Below are 26,201 nucleotides of genomic sequence, written 5' to 3'. Positions count from 1 at the left end.
TCATAACTCTAATCCTTCATCATTAACTTTCCCATACAATATTTTAACATATATTTTGGCATACAATTAAGTTTATAATATATTTGAAAAAAAAAATTTAAATATTGAAATTCTAAAATTAATTTACAAAAAAAAACTAACTACAAATAAATTAAACTATTTTGTTATTAAACAATTAAACGAATGTCTATCTTCGGAACTTATATATAATAAGAAAATTATCAAAAATTCGTTATACAAAAATTTATAAATTTTTAACTTTATTATTACCCCTTCGAATGTTCCTGAATATTGTGTGATAAGAAAGAAGTATTCATATTATATTGTTGTGATATTATTTTTATATACATCGTCTAGTATTGATACACATTATTAAATATAGGGGCGAATATAATTATATAAGTAGTTCCTTTTGTATCCTTCTCCTTTATAGGTATTCCCTTAAATTATTTCAAAAAAATAAAAAAACTTTACAAAGACTACGCACAGTTTAGAAGACTACAAATTAGATTGGTAAGTATAAACTGAAATTTTATTTAATATATTACATTAATTTTTTCGATATTTATTATCAAAATAAAATTTATTATTTAAAAAGATTAATTAAATAAAATGTTTACAAATTTTAACAAAGTTAACTGTTTCAAACTTGACTATAAACTAAATATACAACTAAAATATATTTTTATATATAAAAAAAAATAGACGCTGTAAATAGTATTTAGATTCCTAATAGAAAAATTTTTGAAAATTGCTTTTGTTATATAATAGTAAAAACCTTAACAAGTATGATATTAATGTTAATACTTGACTATTTGACGGCGTAATGAGATTTATGGCAGTTAAGAATTGGGTAAACTCTTGTTGGTCCCACAATTACCAATTTTTCCATCAATGCTCTATCGCTATAAAATGCAGATTATTATATATTGATTTTTAAAACTCGACTACATTTTGTATAATTTCATAGGTATACAATTATAAATTATATTAGGTATGATATTTGTACATAAAAAAATTTCACAACAGAGTATCTGTATTTAGATTCAATAAATAAATGTTAAATAAAATCCATAAGTATTATGTTATCGTTAAATAATTCATATAATTTCTTAATATTCATGGAAATGTCATTTATCATAACATAGTACTTCTTAAGGAGACTTAAACGTCCGTAAACGAAATAGAAAAAGTGAACACAAACTTCTTGATTTCATCAGTTCTTCGCGTAGCGATAACGGTCTGAACCGTTTAAATGCATGGATATATCACCTTGTGTATTCTACATTAAGGTAACTTCGAAATATCTAAACAAAACTTAATACGGTGATCGTATGTTTTCCAAAATGGATCCGAAGGGTACCTTAATCGATTCCGATGGGGTTACAATGTTCACCATGAAGATGGGTATGCAGTGGTGGTTACGGCAGTAACAGATGTACAGGAAGAGGTAGGGCGGCGTTTGTGGCCATCCCCATCTATATATTGGGTTGGTCTAGCCCCGCCTACACATACACACACACACACACACACACACACACTCTTTCTCACATACACATACACACACAATACGTGTGCGCGAATATCTAATATCGTCTAGGAACCTAGAATGTATGTGATGTATTGTACATGCATGTGCTCAATTCCAACCCTTTCTCGGGATCCTATAATTATTTCAGTAACTAAATGTATGAGCATATTTAAAAAGTAAAAACGTCCATAACCTATTGACGATTAACTTTATTATTCATTATAATTTTTAATAAACTATGATCAGTAATTACTCAATTAAATCAAAATTATTGATTTTATATTATTTAGTTTTAATATTACTCCCTTCTTCATCACCTAAATTGTTCGTGTTGATAGACTGACATTCAAAAATATAATAATATATATCCAACCAATTTTCCGTTCACGTATATGTGAAACTCGAGGTTTAATCCATTATCATTATATATATATACCATTATGATGAATAATTATTACCAATACATTTCCTATCCTCCATCCTGTGTCTCTCATGTTCCGTTTAGAATTTATCTAAATGCTTAATGCATGTATACAATATATATATATATGTATTACGTATTCATATCAGTCTGGGCTGTTATATTTATATTACAAATGGCTGAATCCATTTTGGCGGAAATTTAAATATTTATTGCTCAGTACCCTACAGCTGTGGGCGAGTGGGTGATTGGATAGATAAAAATATATCTGTTATGGCAACCACGAGTGGTTTGTAATCCCTTTTGAAAATATAATACCAATAAACAGTAATGGTTTATAGGAATTTCGACAGATAAATCAACAAGAAAAACACATCAGCCACTGTTGTGTAGGAAATCCTCTATTTTTAAAGGGAGGGCACATTTTGTTATTCAGTACCATTGGGGCGTTACTAGAAAATATATATTTCACAGCAATGTATAAAATACATTTATTACACATTTGTGTGGCTATCGTGCAATACTGTCAATGGTCATGCAAATACATTTAATAGTCAAATGTAGTTATAGTTGTGTTATATCGGGAGATTGTGTTTGAGATACATCGGACCGTATTGGGTAAGTGTTAATTATTTTATCGAATAATTTTTTTCGTTTAGTTCGTTGCTTTAAATTAATTTCATTATCTATGATTTGTCTTTAACCCTGTATCCGCGATTTCGTTTGATTGTAACAGACGCATCATTGGAGTACAAAACATAAATCAACGAGATAACACAAAGATTTACGTTTTTCTTTTGCATATTTTTCCTCTCGTTATTCATTCCTATTACTGTTATTTGTATTATTGTTACTATTATTATCACTCAGCCATCAAAGAGTCGTTTTCTGCAACATTCGTATGTGTTACTCTTAATAATACAAAAGAAAAAAAAACCAACTCACATATGCACTCGGCCAGGAAATCATAAATATCGCATGCGCACATTGCAGAAAATGAGACACGGCAGCTGCTGCGATCGGGCGCAATTTTTCAGAACTCGTGCTGTTTTATTTTTATTTTTTTTTCATCCATCTCCTATCGGAATTAGTGCGTTATTTCTTGTTTTCTTTTTTCTTTTCCACTCTCTGCGTACTTGTGAATACATCGCACATGCATCATTGTGTCGTCTCTTCGGTCGAACGGGCGCGCGCGCGCGTTCGCAGACATATCGAAATTGTTTATTGGCTTGTACCGAAACCTCAGAGCTTTCAACGCATCACCAATATACGTACCTGGGGGTAATAATTTCTTCTTTGTATACGTTTCTCTCTTTCCTTTTTTTTTTTTTCTTCATTGGCCGATTTATTACGTTATTATTGCGGCGGCGGAGAAACGAATGGACGGACACGGAGTTAATATATAATACGTATATTATAAATATATTACACACTTAGATATTTATATAATATGTGTGTGTGTTCAACACCACCGGTACGCGTGGGAATCGAAACAATGAGAGCGAACACACCGTCACCGCGGGCTCGGATTACCGTCTTCTATCGGTCGCACAGCAGGGCTCGTCGCGAAAGTGCACTATAAGTCATACGTCGTCGGTTAGGTTAGTTGCTGTACCGTTTCTTCGGAAATAGTCTGCGTACATCGTGCTGCACATAATGTAAAATGCAATTTATACCACGGTTGTGTTCAAACAATTATACCGTACATATTTATACTTTATTTACATACGCGATTGCGTGCAAAATGTTATAGCGATACACATCTCTCCGGGGGGAAAAAAATACACAGTGTTATACTTTTTTTCCATATAATATCTTATTGATGAATAAGAATCGTAATATAAATCTATGACGTTAGACGGTAAAAATTTTAAACAACTATAATTATTATAATATACATATATCATATTATAATTTAACTAACCGAAGAAAATACATAAAAAAAAAAAAAAATTATAAACGGTGATTGTCACTCGGATATTAAAATGTTATTATTATGCTCTTGCCCGTCCACCTACGTTTCGTTAACATTTTTAGTACCCTATTGTTAATAACACATAATTAATGTAAAAGTATATCCGTAATGTGTAACATCATATTTATAATTAAATGATAAATCAACACGAAAGTGAATATCATTTTATCTGAGCTATTGAGATATAGAAAATTCGATTAATTTTTAAAATAATATAAAGGAATTTATTTTAAGAACTAACAGATATTTGAGAAATATTTTAAATGAACAAAAAAATGGGAACACTGATTCGAAAATTAAAAAATTTAAATTTAAATCAATTACTATACCCAAAGGAAATAATTGGAATAAATGACGTATGAAATCGTATGAAAAAAAAAATTCTTTTATTAAAATTAATCCGTTAGTAATTGTTTCCGAAATATTATCTAGCTTATTGTCATAATTGTTATTTTTGCGGTGTATAATTAATCAGAACTCACCTGACGCTCGTCAATGTCATTTAAAGCTCACCGCCACCAAACCGCATCATCACACGCAATATATTACCGATACAGTACGTAAAATACGAATTTGTCAAAGCTCGTGTGTGCGTGTGAATACATATTATCAATACGTCATGTAAGTATTAACGAAACGTGATTACCTTCAATAAAACTGAGATAATTTTTTTCTTCTTCGCCGATTTCGAAATAATGCACATTTATTGACGTGAACTCTGTTACATTATCCCGTAGACTGTATTGTTGATCGTACCCGTGTGAAACAAAATCGGTACGGAGTGATGTGTGTACGTACGTACGACTCAATCGTAGGAAATCGATAAATCCATTTTTGGTTGGAAAATTATCATGTAATATATAGTATGATCGCGTTAGAACGATTGCAAGGGTTGCACTCGGAAACGACCACTTTGACGATTTGATGTTTTTTTTTTTCATGTGGAACGCTTATAGAAACATGTAAATAGTCGTTTAAACAATGACGTTATTATCGTTCGTGTAAAATATTTTATTACAACCGTATACGGTTATGTGACGACGCTTGATGTGATGGTCACAACCGGTCGATGTTTAATTAGTACCGCTGACGAAATTAAAAAAAGAGAAAAAAGGGTTAACGTGATAGGGTTAAACGTGACGGAGGGGTGGGTAAGGGGTGAGTGGAATGCAGCTGGACTGCAACGCGTGTTTACGCAGTTCGTGCGTATTTATATATAACGTACCTGGCACCTGGTCCGCGAGGAATATTATAAATCGCACGTTGAATTATAGAATAATATATGATACGATATTCCACTGAAGGGGGTTGGAGACGGGGGGCACGCGTCGTCGTCGTAGTTGTGTCCGCGACAAGAAAACAAAAAGCCACGAAGGGATTATTGCCCCGAGGTCATAATAACGGTACGCGCGGGACGACCTCTTTCTCCACTCATTCTCTCCGTTTCAATGCAGCACAATAAATGTTTTGTTTTGCGTTTTTTCTAACCATTTTTTTTTTACGTTCACGGGCAACAAAGGACCGCGGGTCATCCGCGGCCGACCCGCGACGACTTGCGAGCGCGCGTGTACATCTGCGCTCGTGATGCCCGCGAATTTATTCATAAATGCCCGCGGGCCAGCTGCAGTCGACGGTCCCCCCGAAGGGCGACCAGTGGCGTGCAGTTGACCCTATGCCCGAGAACAGGACAACGCGACGCATGTACCCCGCGATGTACGCACATCCCGTGGTCGGATCCCTCTTGTACACATGTGCCGCGTGAAAACAATAACAATAATAACATAGGTACACTCGTTTTCCGGACACGCGCTCAGTTCACGTTCGTAGAAACGCGCACGTTTCCGTTGTTAACGGCCATCATCCATTGATGGTCATCCCTTTTTTTTTTCTTTTTTATTATTATTATCCGTCGAATTAGCCGCCGATTCGCCTCGCACCTGGTACCGAAATTATCACTTCATGCGTTTGTAACCAGTACGTGTTCCTAACGTGTATTTCAATATTTATGTTTATATTTAAGTCTTACGCACACCGTTTGTATAATCTATTTCGAACGTTATGAAAATAACAGAGAAATTCGGATACGGTGTCCGTTGATTATTGGTTACGTGCCCTGATTAAACTCAATGTAAACAGTTACGATGTGCTGCGCAATAGTTCGAATGATAGTTGGATTTATTCTGATGGGTTCCGCTGTACACAAAGTAGTGTATTTTTATACCATCTCTTTAACGAGCAAATTAACCCTATTAAACAATGCTTTTCGAAATATGTATTTACTCATGGTTTAAATTTGAATGTATTGTAGTTGAGATTAACTAAATTGCAATTATGTTGTTGGGATCAAAGTTTATAACGATGCGATTCTACCGCACAGTTTTCACCGATATATTTATATTTCTTTATTGTTACAACCTAATAATAATAATAGTATAATCTTTTTTTATTACTAATGGTAATTTGACCTATAGTTAAACTATAATAAAAAAAAAAAAGAACCATGCAATTCGTTTTCTTAACAAAAATCTCATCAAGGCGTATTAAACAATAAACACTATATACATTATTATGAAAATTCCTAAATAATTTTGATTGTACTACCGGGTTTTACGCGCAGTTAATTTATATAGAACCTAACATCAATTGGGATAACTCATAATAACTTATAATACTATACGAACATCTTTGATAGCCTAGTAACAAGTATTTACCCATTATCGTCCGATTGTTTACCCGAAAAGACAGATGGGAACGAATTTTTTAATATCGTATATCAGTTAATCCCAACTAACTTATTATTTCAATTTTTAATTTAAAATAAACGAATAATTTTCACCTCACGTATATGAACCTAAAAATCTGAATAAGTTTTGAAAGTGTAGAACAGAAGTTTTCAGAGGTTTATACACCGATTACGTGAAGTCTTGTGTGCAAATCATTCTGTGCGTAAATTGCAATGAAAATTATGATGTTTTTTGTTAGGTACTTAGTCATGTTATTTTTTCAAATTAAATACATATATATGTACAATTTACTAATATACAATAAACAATGTGTATACATATTTATTCTACGACTAAAATTAACTAGGGTATTCTTCTAAAAACTTTAACTTTGTATTGGATAACAACAAAAGTTTCAACGATTTTATCAAAAGTGCTTTAAAATGCATAACTGAATGATGCAAAATTCTTGTTTTCTTTATTTATTCGTATAAATTAAATATTTATACTTTTCAAATGCCTAGATATTATTCAAAGATAAGTAACGTGTAAAGTTTTAAGGTCAGTGTATACAAATAAAAATCAATAAGTAATTGATATACTTGGAGCATAATTATTTTTTTTGCAATAACTTTTTCCTCCTTAGCTACATTTTTATAAACGCGTGCTGTACGAATAGTTTGATCATCGACTTACAATAATTTCTTCCATAATGTTTTCATCTAATATAATCAATAAGTCCTTTTAAAGTTTCCAACTCAACTAATAGAAACTTGAGTTATATTGTCATTGTTCAATCAAGTGAAATGTGATGCAACGTAGTGATCGCAGTGCATATAAAAAAATGATAACCGTAAAAATCGTATTTTTATAATTTTCTGTTTGTTTTTGATTATTTTTGTGTGGTTTTGTGTATCGAGTTAACAAATGTGTCTGTGCATTAAATATTACCAATATTACGAATGAGGCGTTTACGAATTTAGGTGAACATTTATTTTTTTTTGAAGCCGAAAGTTTTAAGTACGCACGGATAATTCATCGATACTGACGTACTCCACGTCATTTGACTAGTTCGAATTCGACTAAGTTTTTATTATAAAATGGCAGTCGTAACGATATCTCTCGGGCTAAACGTGAAACTATTCAACCCTTTCGGTGCGGAAGGGGTTGAATACGGGACGGATGTCCACCAGGCGGCGCCACCGGACGGAGTAATAAACGTTCAGAACAAATGGAACAAATGTTTCCTTTGTAAAAGCTCGCGTAGATCGGAAAAACAAACGTCCCGCGTAACGCAGTGCATTAATACTAACCGGTATTTGAGTGATGCGGAAAAAATTGTAAAAATTATTCGCGCGCGAAAATGTTCCGAATATTTCGTGTTTCATCGTCGTCGTGCGGAATGAGAAAACGTTAAGTTGGAAACGTCCCGTTGCGGAACGTGTCGTGCGAAACGAAATATTAACCATATCGGTATTAACCGTAACATCGGTTTTTTCGGACCCGCGGTACACGGCGTGACGATAAAACGAAATGTAGGTGGCACACGGTGGTCGCGGCGTTTGCACATGGTGCCGCGTCGGGCGCGAAGACGGTGTGAAAGGAAACGGAAAAATTGGCCGCGGCCAAACGTCTGGGCGAAGCGGTCGCCGTGGCGGAGGGATGAAAAAAGGAAAAATGGTAAAAAATAAGAACAAGGGAAGAACGGAGGAAAAGCACCCGGGCGCCCGGTGGCGGAAGGCGGGCGCGGGTGCCGATGGGTGTCGGACGGGCGGGCGAGCGACAGAGCGAGCGGGAGGAGAGAGAGAGAGAGCGCTATGGGGGACGGACACGCCGGCGCAGAAACGAGCACGTAAGGAAAACGTCTGGCGCGGCGCGGCGCGGCGACGAACCGCGCTTCCTAAGAGGGAAAACCCGACCCCTATCGCGGGCGGCCGTAGAAAAGGACGGAGCGCGGCGGCCGGCGCACGCCACGGACAAGGACGGCGATATGTCCGCGACTCCAAGACATCTTGGCCGCGTATCTCCTCAGTCGCGCCGCGACGCCGACACAAGACGCCACCGCCGCCGCTGCCACCGCTCTTACCGCCGACGCCGCCGTCGCGAGTGCTACACACACACACACACACACACATACACGCACACACACATGAACGGTGCGCCGCGCGCGTACAGCCGACGTTTTTCCGGCCCGGCGTCTTGAGACGTCGCTCAGTCTCAAGACTACTCCGGCGTCGCGAACACCTTAGGTGCCCGACACCACGCGTACGAGAAACGCGTCGCTGCCACGACCACCACCAAGTCCGTTACGCGCCCAACCACGGCCCGGTCCGTACCGATAGATACATTTTCACCGTTCGTTTTCGCGAATCCGTACGGAAAACTTTAATTTAATTTTTCCCCCCCTCGAGTTTTCGTACCGTGTAATTTTTTTTTACAAATTTTTTTTTTTTTTTTTTTTACAGATTTCGAAAAAAATTTATTAAGTATTTTTTTTTTTCAATCGTATTACCGCGTGTAAACATCGTAACACCGCCGCACGCACCGGACCGTTAAGTCTTACCACGCACACCATGCGCGACTGTTACCACGTCTAACGGTCGCCGTGGACACTCGGTCGGACGCAACGAGAGGACAAAGTTTTCCAAATTGTTTCGCATCAGTCAAGACGATCTCTTCGGTGCCGCTGGATCTTCGCGCCTCGCCCGGCCACGAACACCTGCAGGGCGACGACGACGACGACATGTCGGCCGACATACAGCAACAGCAGCAGTCCGTGTTGTTGCAACGGCCGGTGTTCAAGATGAACCCAGCCGCGGATTTCTGGCAACAGCAACGACAACAGTACCAGCAACACCAGCAGCAGCAGCAGCAACAGCAGCAGCAGCAACAGCAGCAGCAGCAGCAACAGCAACAGCAGCAACAGCAACAGCAGCAGCAACAGCAACAGTTACAGCAACAGCAGACGGTCGTATCTTCGCCGTCGCCGCAACCTCAAACGGCACCGCCGCCGTCCGTGCTGCAAGTCAACCATGACCAGCAGCAGCAGCAAGTGCCATCGTCCATCGTTGTCGGACAACAGCAGCAGACGCCGAACAGCGTGCAAGTGACGGCCGACGAAGCGATCGCCATGGTCGCTCAACAAGTCGCGCAACACCAACAACGGCAACAACAACAACAACAACAACAACAGCAAACGCAAAACGTCGAAATGGCTGACGAATCGGACGTGGTCGTCGGGCAACCGTCACCGGCGGCTATCCGTGCGGCCGTCCAGCAGCAGCAACAGCAGGATTCGTCGTCCGTCGCCGGTCTGACCGGACAGCCCACGGGCACCGGCGACTCGGCCGTTTCCGTCGTCATAAACCAGAACAATTCGCTGGTGTTAAACGATCCGAAAATGATGACCGAAAAACTAGTCAGCGAACTACAGGTGAGTTGATTTTATACATTTTTTTCCCCCCTAACAATGTGTTCTATACCGAAAGATTAATAAATTCATTTTTTCCCTTCACATAAGTCGGCAAGTGCATTTTATCCGACTTATTTTTTTTTTTTTGTATCCTAACGAGTATTTGAATAATTTTAACAAAAAAAAATAATAATAATAATAATAATATTAAACGAGCCGTAAGGTTTTTTTTTCATAAAGACCAGAGAAAATTATTATTAATTTTTTTTAACGTTACCTAAAAAATGTTTTTTTAATTGTTACGTTAGAGAAAAATTAAATTTTAACTATAATACGTGTTAAAAATTTACCAAAAGCTTAATGATTGCCTGTAATACAAATTAATGTCATACGTTTCCATAAAATCTAATTATATATTTTCGAGTAAAGTTGATTTTTTAGTAAAAACAAAAAATCCCGTCATATAACGTAAAAATAGAACATTTAATACTAAAATCACAGTAATAGAATTTTTGTTTTAATACGCTCTATAATTGAAATGACTTTATATATATTTTTTTTTCTTCAAAATAAACAACTCAAAAAATATTATATTTGTGAACTGTTATATTTAATTTTTTATTTTAAAACTTAAAAAAAACCATTGATATCAAAAACATCAATAAAATAAATATTTGACTTAAATATAGGCTTTAGCTCAAAGAAAAATTTTTATTTATTTTTAAAAACAATTTTTATAATATTCCATTCAGATTTGTTTAAAAAAAAAAAAATATTATTTTAAAGTAAAAAAATAACCGGCACGTGTATTTGGACTGTAATGAGTTGAAAAAACATAAATTTATTTTTAAAATTAAATTATTCCGAGGTAAAAAAAAAAAGCGCAAAAATAATATTAATACAAAACAGATTGTTGGCATAGTATCAAATAGACAAGTTGATGATGGCCACAAAAAAAATAATATCTTAAAAAAGGTAATTAAAAGAAATAAATAGGTGTAAAACTGATGATAGACAAAGGTCGTAGATATATTTTATATTTAATTTCACTACACAATTGCATTATTTAATTTATTTGAACAATAAACCAATTAATTTACTTTAAACTCTTTTATTCTAATACACCTTTAAGAATAATTTAGCTGTTTGTCTACAAATAAAAATGTTACGAAGAACATGAATAAGACATAAAAAAAATTATTAAATATACTTAAACTTATTCATTGCTTAATATAATTTATTTTTGATAAATTATAACCATTTTAAATTTATCACATATAAATTTAATTTGAATTTAATTTTAATAAGTGTTATAAATTATATGACGTTGAAATTCTTAGAACTAAAAATATTAATTTATGTATGACTAGTGTTTGTCTCTTTTTTCTAATTTACCAAATTATATTTAAAAAGAAATTTTATATTTTAAAATGAATTTTGTTTCAATGATATTTTACGTATACATTTTCTCTTATTATATAGAACATTATAATTTTGACTAGATTCAAATCTTTTCAGAAGACTTCTTAAACTAAAAAATAAAAGCAAATTGAAATAAATGTTCACTATCTATATTATCTATATTTGTAGATATTACATGAAATTACCCAACCAACTAATAAGCGTTGAAAGTGAATTAAATAATTGTATAACTTACACATAAAGTACATTGTCGGTAAAACACATTTTTCAAAAAAAAAAAAAAAAATACAACTAAAAATATATCTGTAAAAATATTAAAAAAAAGTTTAAAACCACAGAATACTGTCAAAAATGTGTATGTTAAGTTGTGAAATTGAACTGTACAACTGGACTTACGGTAAACCAGTGCGTCCTGGTCATTGTTGCCTAAACAGCCAAGGGGGTATATTCTCGGGTCCTAACCTTAAAAACCGGTTGGTCGGCTTGAGCACGGGCTACATGACCGGATGGCCACCAGAGGAGGTGTTGCGTAACGCGTACGACCCTTATTATAATAATGTATTTCGAAATGGGGTAGCCTTTTATGGGGTTTTTTTTTTTTGTGTGATACTGACTGGTCATTTGATCCGGTTTTTTCATCGTGTTGACATAATTTTGGAAATATGTTGGAAAAAAAAATTATACTTTTAAAATATAGTATATATATAATTGAAATAATAATAGATTAAAAAAAAATGTAATATTGAAACAAAAACAATAGACGGTTGATAGATATTAGCTATGGAAAAATAGGTGTAACTCTCGTGATACGGCTGTGTGGGTGGGTAAAAGTGGGGAGTACATAAGGAAACTCCGTTTAAGGACGAACGGGCTGGCAAAAGGAATCGGCAAGGACTTGCGCGTTTACACTCATCGTTGGTCGTGAGCGGTGGCGCACTCTTCACTTCGAAGTTTCTGCCGTTCGACACTGTTATCCTACCGTAGTGGCCACGTGAACACAACTCGAGTCACAACCCCCTTGGCTGATTTGAGACAGAAAAACGTGTGCCTATTAAACGTATTTCGAAAAAAAAATTGACAGTTATATCAACAATAACTCACGGCAATATACAATTCAATAATTGACAAATTTATAATTTATCTAATGAATGCACTTGTACGTAAAAACAAAAAATAAAAAATAAAAATATAAGAAAATAAAATAGAAATTATAAAACAATTTACATTACATGCCATTCCGGAACTAATGGAGTGCTGTACAAATGAAATAATAAAATTCTCATAGGTTACATTATTCCAATAAAATATTATATTTTTACTAATATGTTTTGTTGTTGTTTGACTCTAACCACGAAAGCAATACAAATTTGTGTATTATATTTTTAACGCTGCTTATTGTGGATTCATCGTGTGCAGAACCGATCGATATCAGACCGCACTCTCGAAGAATGTTGGTCCACACTTCAGCGAGTCAGCTGGAATGTCTTTCGTTCAGTACGCTATTTTTACATACAATAATATAATTACAGTGTTTTACATGGACTCTTATTGTTTACGGTTTTGTTTCAAATAGCGTGTGTAATGTACTTGGCATTTTTGTTTCGTTATTATTATCATTATTTTTGCTCACTTTTTGCCTGCATGTTTTTATTACCTTCCCGAAAAGTCAAAACAGCTTTTTATACGAATAAAATTCATTTAGTGCACGTTCCTTTCGATATTGTTTTTTGTGTGCTATAATAATATATGATATTAGTATTGTATTTATTTTTTTGTGTGCGTATATATATATATATATATATTTATATATATATATGTAAATGTATAAAGCAAGAAGGAGCGGAGGGAGAATACTAAAAATATACTAAGAAAAATACAATATAATACAATATAATAAAATACAAAAGTCTTCGGGTCACGCGACCGTTCTACCTACGGACGTCTCCTGTCAATACGCACTCACAAACAAACCCTTTGCAGGCAATCGTGTGGAAAAAATCAAGTTGCTCATTTGATTATATCACGAAAAATGTGTATATACAAATATATATTCATATAAATCGCATATGCACGTTATAACGTACCCGTTATACATATCACCATTATTAGTTTTTATATTTGGTTTGTTTAATAGTTTGACAATTTTGTGAAAATAAAATAAAATCTCTTTGTTGAACAATAAAGTCGCTTGTCAATATTCTTCCTAAGATAGCAATCATCCGGGTAAAATATTCCATTTTTCTACTGTAAACAGGATCGATGACCCTAAGTTTTACATAACGTCAATTAAAACCTTTTTATCGTAACAAAGGATGTTCCTTCTGTTTGGTAATAGCCGCCACCACCGCTACCGCCGCCTTCTCGGTTCTCCAATAGCGTATGAAGTCCGATTGTGGTTTTGTATGTAAATACATCCATTCGCTATCTTGATTTCGCCATCCAAACTCAATTAACGAATTCTCCTTTTTATTTCAATCTTGACTCGCTCGCTTCAGCCCGACCACTGCTCCTCGGAGAAGACACGACGCTGACATGTGCCACGAACAAAGTTAATTAGAGCAATATACGACCATCGGTAGGTATCTACATTTAAAAATAACTAAAAGTCCGTCCGCGATAGTTCGTCTTTAAAACCGTGAGAAATAACTGTTAGCAGCTGTTAAAATCATTTTTTATTTTGTTATATCCTATTGTTTTAATGAAAGAGAAACACCAGTGCATTATCACGTGGGGATAATCCGGTTCAGGGAGTTTTTTTCATAAACAACAGATTAAAAAAAAATCATACCTCTTACGTACAGTAAAATGACAAACCAAATAAAAAACCCTCTAACATGATTTAAAATGTTTCTTTTATACACTTTTAAATTTTATTCAAATCTTATACTACTTAATTGCTACTATAAGTTTGACTTTGTCGATTTTACTTCGTCCATCCCTACTACAGATTATAATAAATAATGTATAAAACATCAACTAAATTATTGACAATAATGAACTTCATTTTATTTTGTTTTTCGAAATTTGTAAATACTTATAATAAAATCAACGTAATCGCTTCAAATATTAATTGTACGGACGATATCTTATATCGTTCGTTTGTAGTAAGATAACGGTAAGTACATAAAACTAATTAGGATGTTCTAAAATTCGTCGTTGCCAATCATGAATCATAATAGATTCTAAACACAATGTTTATGAATAATCAAAATCTTAATATATAAAACAAAGCTCTTCTGCAGCTATAGTAGAAAATATGGTCTGTTATTAGTTAAGCGCGCATTCAAAAAGATCTAAATAATATAAGCAAAACCCTATAATTTTCATCGCACCAAAACGTAAAATATTAACTATACATTTCAGCTTTCATTTTGCCGGTCCATTTCGATCAGCCGTGCACCACCGCTGCCGTAACCCGGGAGTTTTGAATGTGAACCGTTAAAAAATATCGTCGTTTTAATTACTTCTGACCGATGTATTCTGGTAAAATAGGTTTACCGTGCATTTCGTTCTCATCGCGGAAACAATGATACGAGAAATACATTTTATATAATAATATGATTTCGTAATGTACGCGTGCATTCGAATCACGTCGGACGGCGGAAGCCGACCCGTGAAGCGATCCGAAATCCGAAGGCCTGCTGGCAGCGGTACGAATAAACCTATTAATTGTAAAACAATGAAAAATTGTATCGAACAAAATAAAACGTTCAAAAATAATTAAAAAAAAAAAAAACTCGGAACACAATGCTCCAAAGTCGACGGACCGAAGCAACGACGGCTAGCGATACTAATGGGGGGCACCACAATGGCGACGGGCGATGGCTCAGACCCGGCAATTTCATACGCAAATACATATAATAATAATAATAATAATAATAATAATAATAGTTATAATGATAGTAATAAGAGTAGTAAAACAAAACGAAAAACGTCGTCGAGGCTTCCGAAAGAAATAAATTCGAACACGACACGCGAGAAATGCGAACGGCCATAAATAAAAACGTCTCCCCTGCGCTTATTTTTCTGCTAAGAAAATCCCGTCGCACACGTAGTACATATATTATTATGTATACGCGTACCGTAGCGCAGCAGTCGGTTGGCCCCGGGGCGGACGGTGGCGCCCGTCCCTAGGAAGAAAAAAATTATTGTTATTATTGTTCATTATCTGATTTCGAGCGCGGAACAGCGTGCACGAACGGCGGTGGCACTGCGCAAAATCTCTCCGATCAACGTTTAATTTATTACGTTTTGTACCCGGCCGAACGTTTTGCGGGGTCGGTTCGCGTGGATATTTTTATTTCCATTCGCTCGATTAAAAAAATATAAAATAGAAATACTTCCGTTGCACGCAAAACGTTCCTGTTGACAACCGCGGGAAAACACAATGATAATAAAACGTACACGTTTATAATAATATTATAATATTTTTATGACTCCGCGACTGGGAAACTGGACACCCACCAGGCCTTGTTTTTTTTTTTTTTTTTGGGGCGATTTCATTGCATCGTAATGTTGTTAATCGTTGTATAGTTATACTTGCGCGAATGATTTTCTGTTCGCGTCGCGTTTGGCGCGCGAGGTCGTTAAACGTCTGGTGACGTATACGCGATGCGATAAAGAAAGAACACAGCAGCTTATGCCGTTAACAACACTCTAAAACACACATATAGTACTCGGCACACATGTTAAGTTCCCGACCTAAGTCAACGTTGGGCTAGGCCAATACCGGCGGCGGTGGCCGTACAGTACTATTTGCGACTTCGTCCGAACAACAACCGTGGCGGCGGGCGGCGTCGGCGTTATCATGAGATTTGCTCTGAAATCATTATCATGTTGTTGTTCGCGTTGTTAGTTATCGCCGTTGTTTTGACGGCGTCCGGACGAACATAAAAATATAAAAAATCCCAAACAATGTTTTGATGGCCCGGAGTCAGAATCGTTATGAAATTCAATTTTACAAACTTTCGGACCAAAGTGAGTAAATGTAAAATTAATGCGCGCGCGGGCGTGCTCACGTCGGTTGCGGTCGTTTTAACCAGAACACGTTTATCTGGGTCACCTCTTTTGTCGAAGGGGTTTGTTTACTCTATTTTTCTTTCTGATGGTTTTTTTTCTCTTCGACCCGACTTCTCACACGTGTGTACTGTACATCTATATTATATCTAACAGTTGCGTCGGTCCCACCGCGTCATATGGTCTACGATGACGACGAACGCGTCCTGCTCGTGTTTTCAACCGCACGCGAGCGCCGTGTTAAAACGTTATGACGTGTACTTGCCGTTTTCGTAACCGTTCGTCTATTGTATATTATCGGTGAAAAATGAATTGGATGTAAGGAAATTATGTACACAACACTATCTATGTAGTCACAAAAAAGCGCGTAGGGTTGTTTTCCGTGGTATGACATAATTTACACGGATTCCTTCCGTGTCCTTGTCCGCTATTTTTAGATGAGTTCTAATAATAATACGTCCGACCGGTCGTGAACCCGAATCCCTCTACTTTTACTTATTTCTCCTCCCGTAACCCTAGGAACCTAAACACAAGACCCCCAGAGAGTTGTTTAGATATACTTTTTTTTTTTTTAATGAATTTATTACAGTATTTAATGTGTGTACATCTTTCATCCCACTGAAATTTACAGTCAAAGATTGACGAGGGATTTTTTCCTAGTATTTCTTTATGCACATTTATCAGCATTTTATATTCTAAATTCATTTACACTGACCAGCCACAACACGATAAGCCTTATCATTGCAAGATGCATTGACCCGAATGTTCTAATTCGATGACGGAAACAGCCGCGACTAACCTTCTTTACCTATGTATTTTACGTACGTTTGCATTTATACCAGTATAATGCAATCGATATTAATTAATAGGAAGATTTATTTTTATTTATTTTCTAATAATTATTATTAGTTCTGTACTGATACCCATCGCCAGCCGGATTGATGAATAGTGTCTGTCTACATAGTTCATTAGTGTTCATTAGTCGTGTTTTGACGGGTTTCCGAAAGGGTTGTTTGTTTAATTTTTTTTTTTCTTTTTATTTCCCCGTTACGAATATCACCTGGTGTTTTAAACCGTACGCCGTACAGAAACTATCCTATGTTGACCTTATGTCTGCTGAGGTGGTAGCAGTGGTGTCTTGCAGGTGATCGTAGCCGCGAAGTGTGTTTTACGTTCTACCAAGGAATACGTCACCGAGTACTATACGTAAATCAAAATTATTAATAACAATAATAATAATAGTAATAATTCTTTTCATTTTTCTCCGTTTGTTTTCCGCATACTTTTTTTTCGCACTACACCCCGAACGTCACCGCGTAAACGTTCGGATATCAGTCAAACAGTGTAGCGATAAATTCGGGTGGGCGGAAAAGAATAAAAAATAGTTTTTAATCATCGTCGGAATCCATAAAAATCACATCAGCTCCGTTAAGTGTCCGTAATGGATTTACCCCTTTTACCGCCGCTGCCTGTCGGCGAAAAAAAAAGTACAAAAAAAATTATGGCCATCGTTGCCGAGAAAATGCAATCATTGTTAAGTGGTTTATTGTTATTAGTGTAGTTATTGTAGTATCGTGTTTTTCGTGTTTTGTTTTGACCGATTTTATTTTATTTTATAATATACGCTGTACATAGAGCAGTCGCTCATGTACACGCGCACGCACATTGTCGCTATTGTTTATAATGTATGTTGGATGTATATGTGTTTTGTGTGTACGTGTGTAATAATTTCGTAACTCACTAGGTGACGACGACACGGCAACGGCGTGTGGAGGCGGCGACAAAGTATAATTTTTTAATTGTTCCGGTTTAATTAACCGCACGAACGGGTGTAAAAAAAAGAAGCTTTTCAATTAATATTCCAAAGCGAGAAAAAAAGTTTTTAACCTAGTAATTGAACCCTATGCATAACGGGGGTTTTTTTCACATATTTTTAATTTTTAATTAATCCCTAATTTCAACACGTATGATCTCGTCGCGTGTACCGTTGCGTTAAACGTCAGGTGTGCCAACCCCCGGCAGACCCTTCACGGTTTCCTCCTATCCCCCCTCCCCGTATCGTCCTGCCATAGTGAAGACGAGTCGTTCGCCGCTGTTTTCTCCCGTAAGCAATCCATTTGAACAACGCGGTACAAAATACCCCTTCGAGGTCTCGCGCACACCACCGGTCCCGAACCAGCTTCGCAGTCCGCAGCCGCCGCCCGCCGTGTCATGTCGTCGGCCCACCCGGGTACGCGGCCACCGCCGCCGCGGCCGCAACAGCAACAGCAGCAGCGGTGGCCGCGTACTCATAACCGTTTCGTTTGTGCCGCAGATCTTCATGCAAAAGTCCGCGGCCATGCAGATGCAGGCGCGTGACTTCGGTCGGCCCGGCAGCATCGGTGGCAGTTCGCTGAGCGGCAGCGGCCTGGAGGTGAGCAAACCGCACCAGTGCCAGCAGTGCCTCAAGTCGTTCAGCTCCAACCACCAGCTGGTGCAGCACATACGCGTGCACACCGGCGAGAAGCCGTACAAGTGTTCGTACTGCGAGCGCCGGTTCAAGCAGCTCAGCCACGTGCAGCAGCACACTCGACTGCACACAGGTACCGTATTGATTTTGGACGTATTTATTATGCACGTATGATATCGAGTTCGCGAATATCGTGGCACGATTTTTTAGTTTTTTTTTTTTTAATACCCGCGCGCGGTCAACCAAGTGACACGTGTGTAGGCTCCTTGATATAGATGATCCCGGCAAATAGGTCGATGAGTCGCGGACGAGAAGAGCCGGGAACAGCGGGACCGCCGGGAGAGCAAAAAAAAAATCCCGACGTCCTGCACAAAAACGTTTCACGACCGGAGAGAGAACTGAGAAAAGTTATATTGTTCTTGGTTCCTCCGCAAGCGCGATTTTCCAATCATATCCAACCAATTTGTACACCCTTTCCCCTCGTCAAACCCACGCACCGTCACCCTACGCCGGTCGTCACCGTTTTATCCCGTTCGACGTCTTCTCGGGCGCGCACACTTATTATTATCTATTCAAACTTTTTGAAAAGCTTCCCCCTCCATTCATCGTTGGCCCGCGCTCTCGTCTCCTGTGCCCCGTAAAAATTTACCGTTGTCGTGTTTTATTCGGAGATTGGCGAAAAAAAGAGAATATACTTTCTTAAAAGCCGAAACGACGACGGCGTTTTAATTATACATTTCGACCGATAAGTTTTACAAAATAGTTGTACCAGAGGTTTTTACAAATCGAATTATCGACAGATTTTATTTTATTTTTCCGCGCCCAGCAAGGACTCCGCCACATAGTTTTATTGTTTTTTTCCTTCGTTTTCATCTTAAGGGTACAATAATTTGTAATTTATTGTAAACGGGCTTTAAGACACGGACATTTAGAATATTTTTTTTTTTAAAAAAATGTACAAACAAATATTGTATGATATAAATTAAATATCTCAAAATAGTCTAGACGAACTTCACTTCTACATATTATATTATTCGTATTTTCTTATTTACTCTCAATAAAAGTGCGATGGCAACGTGTTATTTACATAGTCGTTCACTTCACATGACGTATTAATATAATAATTTACATAAATACGTATAGAAAAATGTAATATTAAATAACATGTTAACATACATATATTCTAATTCAATCGAATGAGATAAAGGCCGATTATAACCACGAACAGACGCTATGTCATGTCAATGAACTGATACGCAGCGAAACTTTATCTACAACCGATGAGAGGTGTTTCTCTTTAATTGCTGTCGCTGCCGCACTGAGCCGTTTTTATTTCCCGTTGTTTTTATGAATATCGAGATGATTTATTTGCCAATAATTATAAGTGCAGCGTTTTCTATAAAAATCGTTTTAGAATTACAACGAATCAAGTGCAAACATTCATTAAAACTCAAATTCTCCGACAGACAAAAGATAAACCATTGTTATGAGATGAAATAATGCCAGGCCGTCTGTGATTCCGGAATTATTATTATAAATAATTTTTACATGTATAATAATTATTATTAGAATCATATTGCGTTGCGCAGTTGCTATACGGGGATCCAGTACAACACTTCGGGTAAAATATTTAAATGCGTTTGAGCTTTAAAATGTAAATACATTCCCATAAAAAAAAATCCAGCGGTGAGCATCTGTCTACATAACAGTTATAAGGGCAAAAAAAATAGAATGAAATTAACACGAAAAAATATAATAATTTTTTCGCATTTCCTGAATAATCACGTTTCGAAAAATGGTCCATCATTAACAGCCATTCATTCCGCCGTTAATTTTCTTCCCTTCAATATTCTCCGAGAAAAGTGTCCCCTACACCGCCTTTTTTTATGAATATAAAAAGAGCGACAATATTCAAAAAAAAAAATCCTTCTTGATTTTTCCCTGCTGCAACAACCTACGCGGCGTTGCGTGCGGACCCTTGTCAACTCATTGGTCGTTTTATTGTTATTTACTTTTAACAGATATTGGCAAAAAAGGGCGTTTCGCGAGCACTCCCCGCACTTTCGCATAAAGAAAAAAATAAAAAAATAAAATAAAGAAAAGTTTCCAATTATTCTCCGATGAATTCAATATCATCAACAAGTAGCCCAGCTTCGTTTTTTTGCTCCATTTAATCCTGACGTTTATTAAAAAGTAAACATTAATATATACATGCATATATCTGAATATTTATCTCTCTTAGATATTTTAATTTTAAATTATCAGGAAATTTTTAAATTACAGTAAAAATAAAATACAAAATTCATATTTATTCTCAGTTTATGGAAATAACTTAAAGTGATTTATGTAGAATTTTTACCCTCAATTTCGTCTCTCATATGTACACAATATCAGTTCGTTTTTATTGGGTAGTGACTAGCCCCATTTTTTTTTTTTTTAATTACTCATCAAACAAATATTTGCCTTATGTTATAGTGCCGTGTAAAACTGTACTCACACACGCACACTCATTTATAACAATAATATATAATATGTACGATTTAATACGCGTGTGCGCGGCCGTCACGTATATACAGATATACACACACACATGCATATATGCACACACACACACGCACCACACATGCACGCACTCACTCGTTCACTCACTACAGTCCGTGTGTGATTAAAACAGCTGCATCGAAGCAGGCTCTCACGCCACACTCGTAATATCTCACCCCCTCTGGGTGGGGTTTGGCACACATATGTGGGCGTGAGCGAAATCAAATATGGCTGATGTCCAGCGTCGTGTATAAGGGTAAACGATAATTTTGTTAAGAAATCTTTAGGCTAAACATATATCTTTGTACGTTCTAGATAAAGTACAGAAATGGCGAACCTATATGATCCGTGTGAATCATCAAGTAATCACGTTTAAAGCGATACCCTATAATTACGAGCTATGAGCTTACATTTTCATTTTATTTAGATTTTAATAAAATACATAGTAAAAACATCAGAAATTCATGGATACTCGTACATCAAAAACTCATATTTCTGTAAGTTATAGTTACGTTTTTTGAATTTGTTTCATAAATATCCGCAGTACTTATAAGAAATGCAAATGTACGAGTATAATAACCTATTTTAATTTAATTTTATTGCATACTATATACTATGTATAATTATGGCAGTTATGGCGAAATTATGTCAAAATACAATTTTATGTTTATCATTCTTGCAAGTTATTAAAATTTATACTCCAGTATGTTATCTATGATGTGTAATTAGTACGATTATAGATATTTATACTATAACAACTATCTTCACCGATCAATGGTGTGTCTTAATATTTGTTATTGCTGCTGACATATTTTATTATTCTCGAATGAATAGCTATAACACTTATACTCGTACACTGTTATTTTTCATTAATTATTACCAAATGCGTTCGTTATCGTAATTCTCTAATATATTACAGTAAAAAAAAATTTAAATTTGATAAACGCATTTATATCTTCTTCATGTAATATTGTAATATTCCGTTTGTATAAAAAAAAAAGGTAAATTATAATATAATCCATTGATTTTACCGGAAAAAAATGTAACTCGTGATACATATTGTATATTACTAGGTAAATGCAATTATTGAGTTTTTTTTCCAACAACAGATGCTATTGTTTTATAGTAACTTTATAATAGTATCAATGAAAATTAAAATATTTAATAAATTAAGTCCAAACGGTTAAAATAAAAAAATTAAAATAACACGAAAACAAACAATTGATTTTTATTCAAATGATATTTAAACTTATACGCTGTTGTGCAATTATTTTTCAATAGATGTATATATCTATATATGTAGATGTATATATATACAGATTTCTTTTTAAAATTGTCGTTTTAGGCTCGCTCGAAAAAATCGTATTTGTAGTTATTTATTTCAGCCCGAAAATCTGAGATTGTAATTGTCCTGAATTGGTTTTTTAACAGTAAATGATAACATTAAAATCGGTCAGAGTACAAAATGAAATAAAATAAAAAAATATTATACATAAATACTGTCCAAATCCGTTGTAGCATCAGTGCACGACCCTGCGGTAATATGGTGGGGCAGTGCGTTGTCGGTAAATGGGAATTTGGGTAAGCTCCGGGGGACGACGAATCGAGTTACCGAAACCAATTTCCGCGTGTACGCCAATCTCCGGTGAAAAATGTTGTCCGAATAAAATATAAAATTCGTCGAAATATTAACAACCGCCAAATCAATCCGAAAACGCGAGCGACAATTATTTTTTTTTAAAATTCGATTCGTAAAAACGCGCGTAACTATAACACGTATATGTCCCGTTCGGACTTGCGAGCCGCGCGGCGACGCCACGGATGTACGTACGTTGCACGCGTTTACTCGCGACGAGAGGGGTGTGAATAGTTGTGCTACGCGGAGTGCAGGGGATGGGTCGCGGTCGAGCAAAGGGAGACCAATGTAAACTGTCAAGTCAATCGAACCGTGTAAAAGGCATAAACATATAATATATACCTTGTAATAATAATAATAATAATAATAATAATGCCGTATTGTACTGTACATTTATACACGCGTTGTGTGCGGACGTTATTATCAGCAAGTTACGAGTCACACGCGCGCGCACGCACTGTAAGGCCGTAAGGCATTTATGGTGGACAGTCACGAATAACAGTGGCAGTCATATCGACGACGACATTTCGTGTTCATACTTATATATGATGTACATTATTTAAAGTACATCTATAAAGATATGTGTGTGCATGTGTGTAAGTGAACAATTCGTTGATGTACGAATACGCGCCCCGAACGTTCTTATCATTGACGATAGTATGTACGAATTAATTATTCGTCTCCAGAAGGGTCGGTACGCATTGCAGTGGAGAGTATAAGTTGTTAAACGACGGTGTGATAACGAGTGGCACGCGAAAATAGAAAACAATAAAATAAAAAGGCGAGCGAAATATTTGGTAATGCATGTGCAGTGGAAAATAGGAAACGGATAATGGGTACGTCCGGCGAACATGTCTCATGTCGCGACCGTCGAATTATTGGCCTGGAAATCGGTTACGGTCGAACCCCGGTGCGGTGGTGCTACGGCGTGAACGGTGTTGAAGTTCTTTTAACTTTATTGACGCACGTTTAACAATTTATTACCAAGTCAATATATTATACCGCATAATAACCTTAGACGTGTTATTATTTTCGTGTTAGCGTAATATTATAAACGGTCATTTAACTGTTGTCATGATAATATATGTACGATTATGATTTTATTGTACATCGTTATAATAATAATTCATCGTAATGAGATCTTTAACAATTTTTTTGATTAAAAAGTTAATATAATTCTTTCGAAACCATAACTCGTGAGAGGATACTTAGTCAAAAAAAATCATGTCGACGCGTATTACTCGGGCTGCGTGAATACACGCTTGTACAATAATAGTTATTGAAGATACTTTGAGGGTTTTAATTATATTATTAAAAAAAAAATTGTTTTTGCTGTTGCCCATTATAATCTGTAGCGTTATTGAATGTTAGTATATATGTGGTGAGATTAAAATAATTTAAATAAGGAAACCGGCACTTAAGATGAAGTTAATGATTAAGGATATGACCGGTGAAAAATGGGAATCGAAGAATTTGAAATTATGATTTTATAATATTTTAAATTGAATCGATCGATTTTGATATTCCGCCATACCTATGTCATTGTTGCGATAAGGACGAATATGTTGTGCTTTGGTGGTAACATGTTTATGATAAAAACGTAATGTTTCAAAACGGAATTCCGCGGTGTTGAATACAGATAAAAATTGTGTTCAGCGTAATCGTTTAGTTATTTTAATTTATTTGCTCATCAATTAGAGATGTTCCATAAAAAATAATTTTCTTTTACAAAACGTTCATTTTTTTTAATGATTATTCTTTAAGATTTTCCTTCGTAAAATTACGCTTATCTAGATAATATTCATAATGTTCTTTGTGACACGAAATAACCGCGAAAGATCTAATTTAATGCGATTATTTAGTTAGCGAAACATCCTGTTGAGTAATACAATAAAAATGAAGAAAAACATTAGGTCGGGACAACTAGAGCGGGAATCGTTCTAAAGGATATTCAAAATGAGATTTTTCGATAAAGACACATGGCCCCGAGAATAAAATTATTTTTCTAATACGATATCGCGAAGCTACTCGTTTGCTTAAACGATTTTAACGTTATAATTTTTTGAATAAATAAATACGGGTTTTGTACTTCAGTCAATTGCAGTGCAAAATCGTATTGTCTTTCAAATTTCGTGATCAAATTTCGACCGTCCGTTCACGCACGTATTGTTCAAAATCAATATTTACATAAACCGATAATATTATACTAGATATTTGATAGTAATATTTTGACACTTTAAACTCGTAGACGCAACGCGTAATGTATTTCTATCGATATTGTTTCTACTAGAAGGCAAACAAACGGGAACATTATTGATTTCTATGTGTGTAGTTCTCATTCTCTCCCACTCTCTCTCGCTCGCTTTAACTCACAAACAGTCGCTCACTCGCACCCACTCAGTCATTCTCTCCGTGGACCCTTTTAGACGAAGCAAAGAGAGCCGGTGGGGAGAACAAAGTGGATGTGGCAGTGGCGGACACCCTTTCGGACGGTCGTCATCGTCGGATGCGGTGTCAGCGTCGGCGGCTGCGGAAGCCGCAGTGCTCGCGGTGGGGTTTAAATTGCTGCATTGATGGCCGCGCGAAAATGGGTTTGGTCTAGCCGTGGCTAGCGATTTCACTATTGGTCAACGCGTTTGTCTATGCGTTACACGTTTATTCGCCGCCGCGGCGTGTTGGCACGTGGCGTCAGTGGCAGCGTATTTTACACGGGTGACTCGTGCCGGACATGAAATTGTGGTTTTCCATTTATTGTTTTAACTCGTTTTCACTTATTCCGTCTATTGTCTATATCTCGAGTATAACGTTCATTAATGTGTATATGCTAACCGGGGAAAAAAAAATAATAATAATAACGGGGAAATAGAATCGTTTTTTTTTTTTTTATACACATTTTTCGAAAGGCCAATTTAATCCAGGAAACCCAAAGACATTAGTGGACGATACCTGCTGCGTTGCCGGGAAGGGTTGAAAAAAAGTATAAGTTGAAACGCGCACGCAAAACGTACGCACTTAATTTCCGTAAAAGGGTCACGATATTAAGGTGGTGGCGAGTATTTAAGTTTTCTTTTTCTT

The 26,201-nt window shown here is 36.1% G+C and overlaps 1 protein-coding gene across 6 annotated transcripts in view; it reads left to right on the top strand.

The window, feature by feature from the left end:
• The first annotated feature begins 267 nt into the window (after nucleotides 1-267).
• Nucleotides 268-26,201, top strand: part of LOC112685480 (probable serine/threonine-protein kinase yakA) — a 42,052-nt gene continuing 16,118 nt past the window's right edge. The window contains exons 1-4 of one of the 6 annotated variants that reach the window (XM_025557390.1): nucleotides 268-513; nucleotides 9,116-10,083; nucleotides 12,901-12,978; nucleotides 18,815-19,082. In XM_025557390.1, the coding sequence (XP_025413175.1) occupies nucleotides 9,394-10,083; nucleotides 12,901-12,978; nucleotides 18,815-19,082 (1,036 nt within the window). In that variant the 5' untranslated portion in view covers nucleotides 268-513; nucleotides 9,116-9,393. Of the gene's footprint in view, nucleotides 514-8,734; nucleotides 9,024-9,112; nucleotides 10,084-12,900; nucleotides 12,979-18,814; nucleotides 19,083-26,201 lie in introns of those variants that run through there. The other 5 variants (XM_025557391.1, XM_025557389.1, XM_025557394.1 and 2 more) reach the window with 5 other exon arrangements.

This window comes from Sipha flava, unplaced genomic scaffold, assembly GCF_003268045.1.
Source record: "Sipha flava isolate LNK unplaced genomic scaffold, YSA_version1 277_pilon_pilon, whole genome shotgun sequence".
Taxonomy (NCBI): domain Eukaryota; kingdom Metazoa; phylum Arthropoda; class Insecta; order Hemiptera; family Aphididae; genus Sipha; species Sipha flava.
This window is presented reverse-complemented; position numbering and strand designations above follow the sequence as displayed.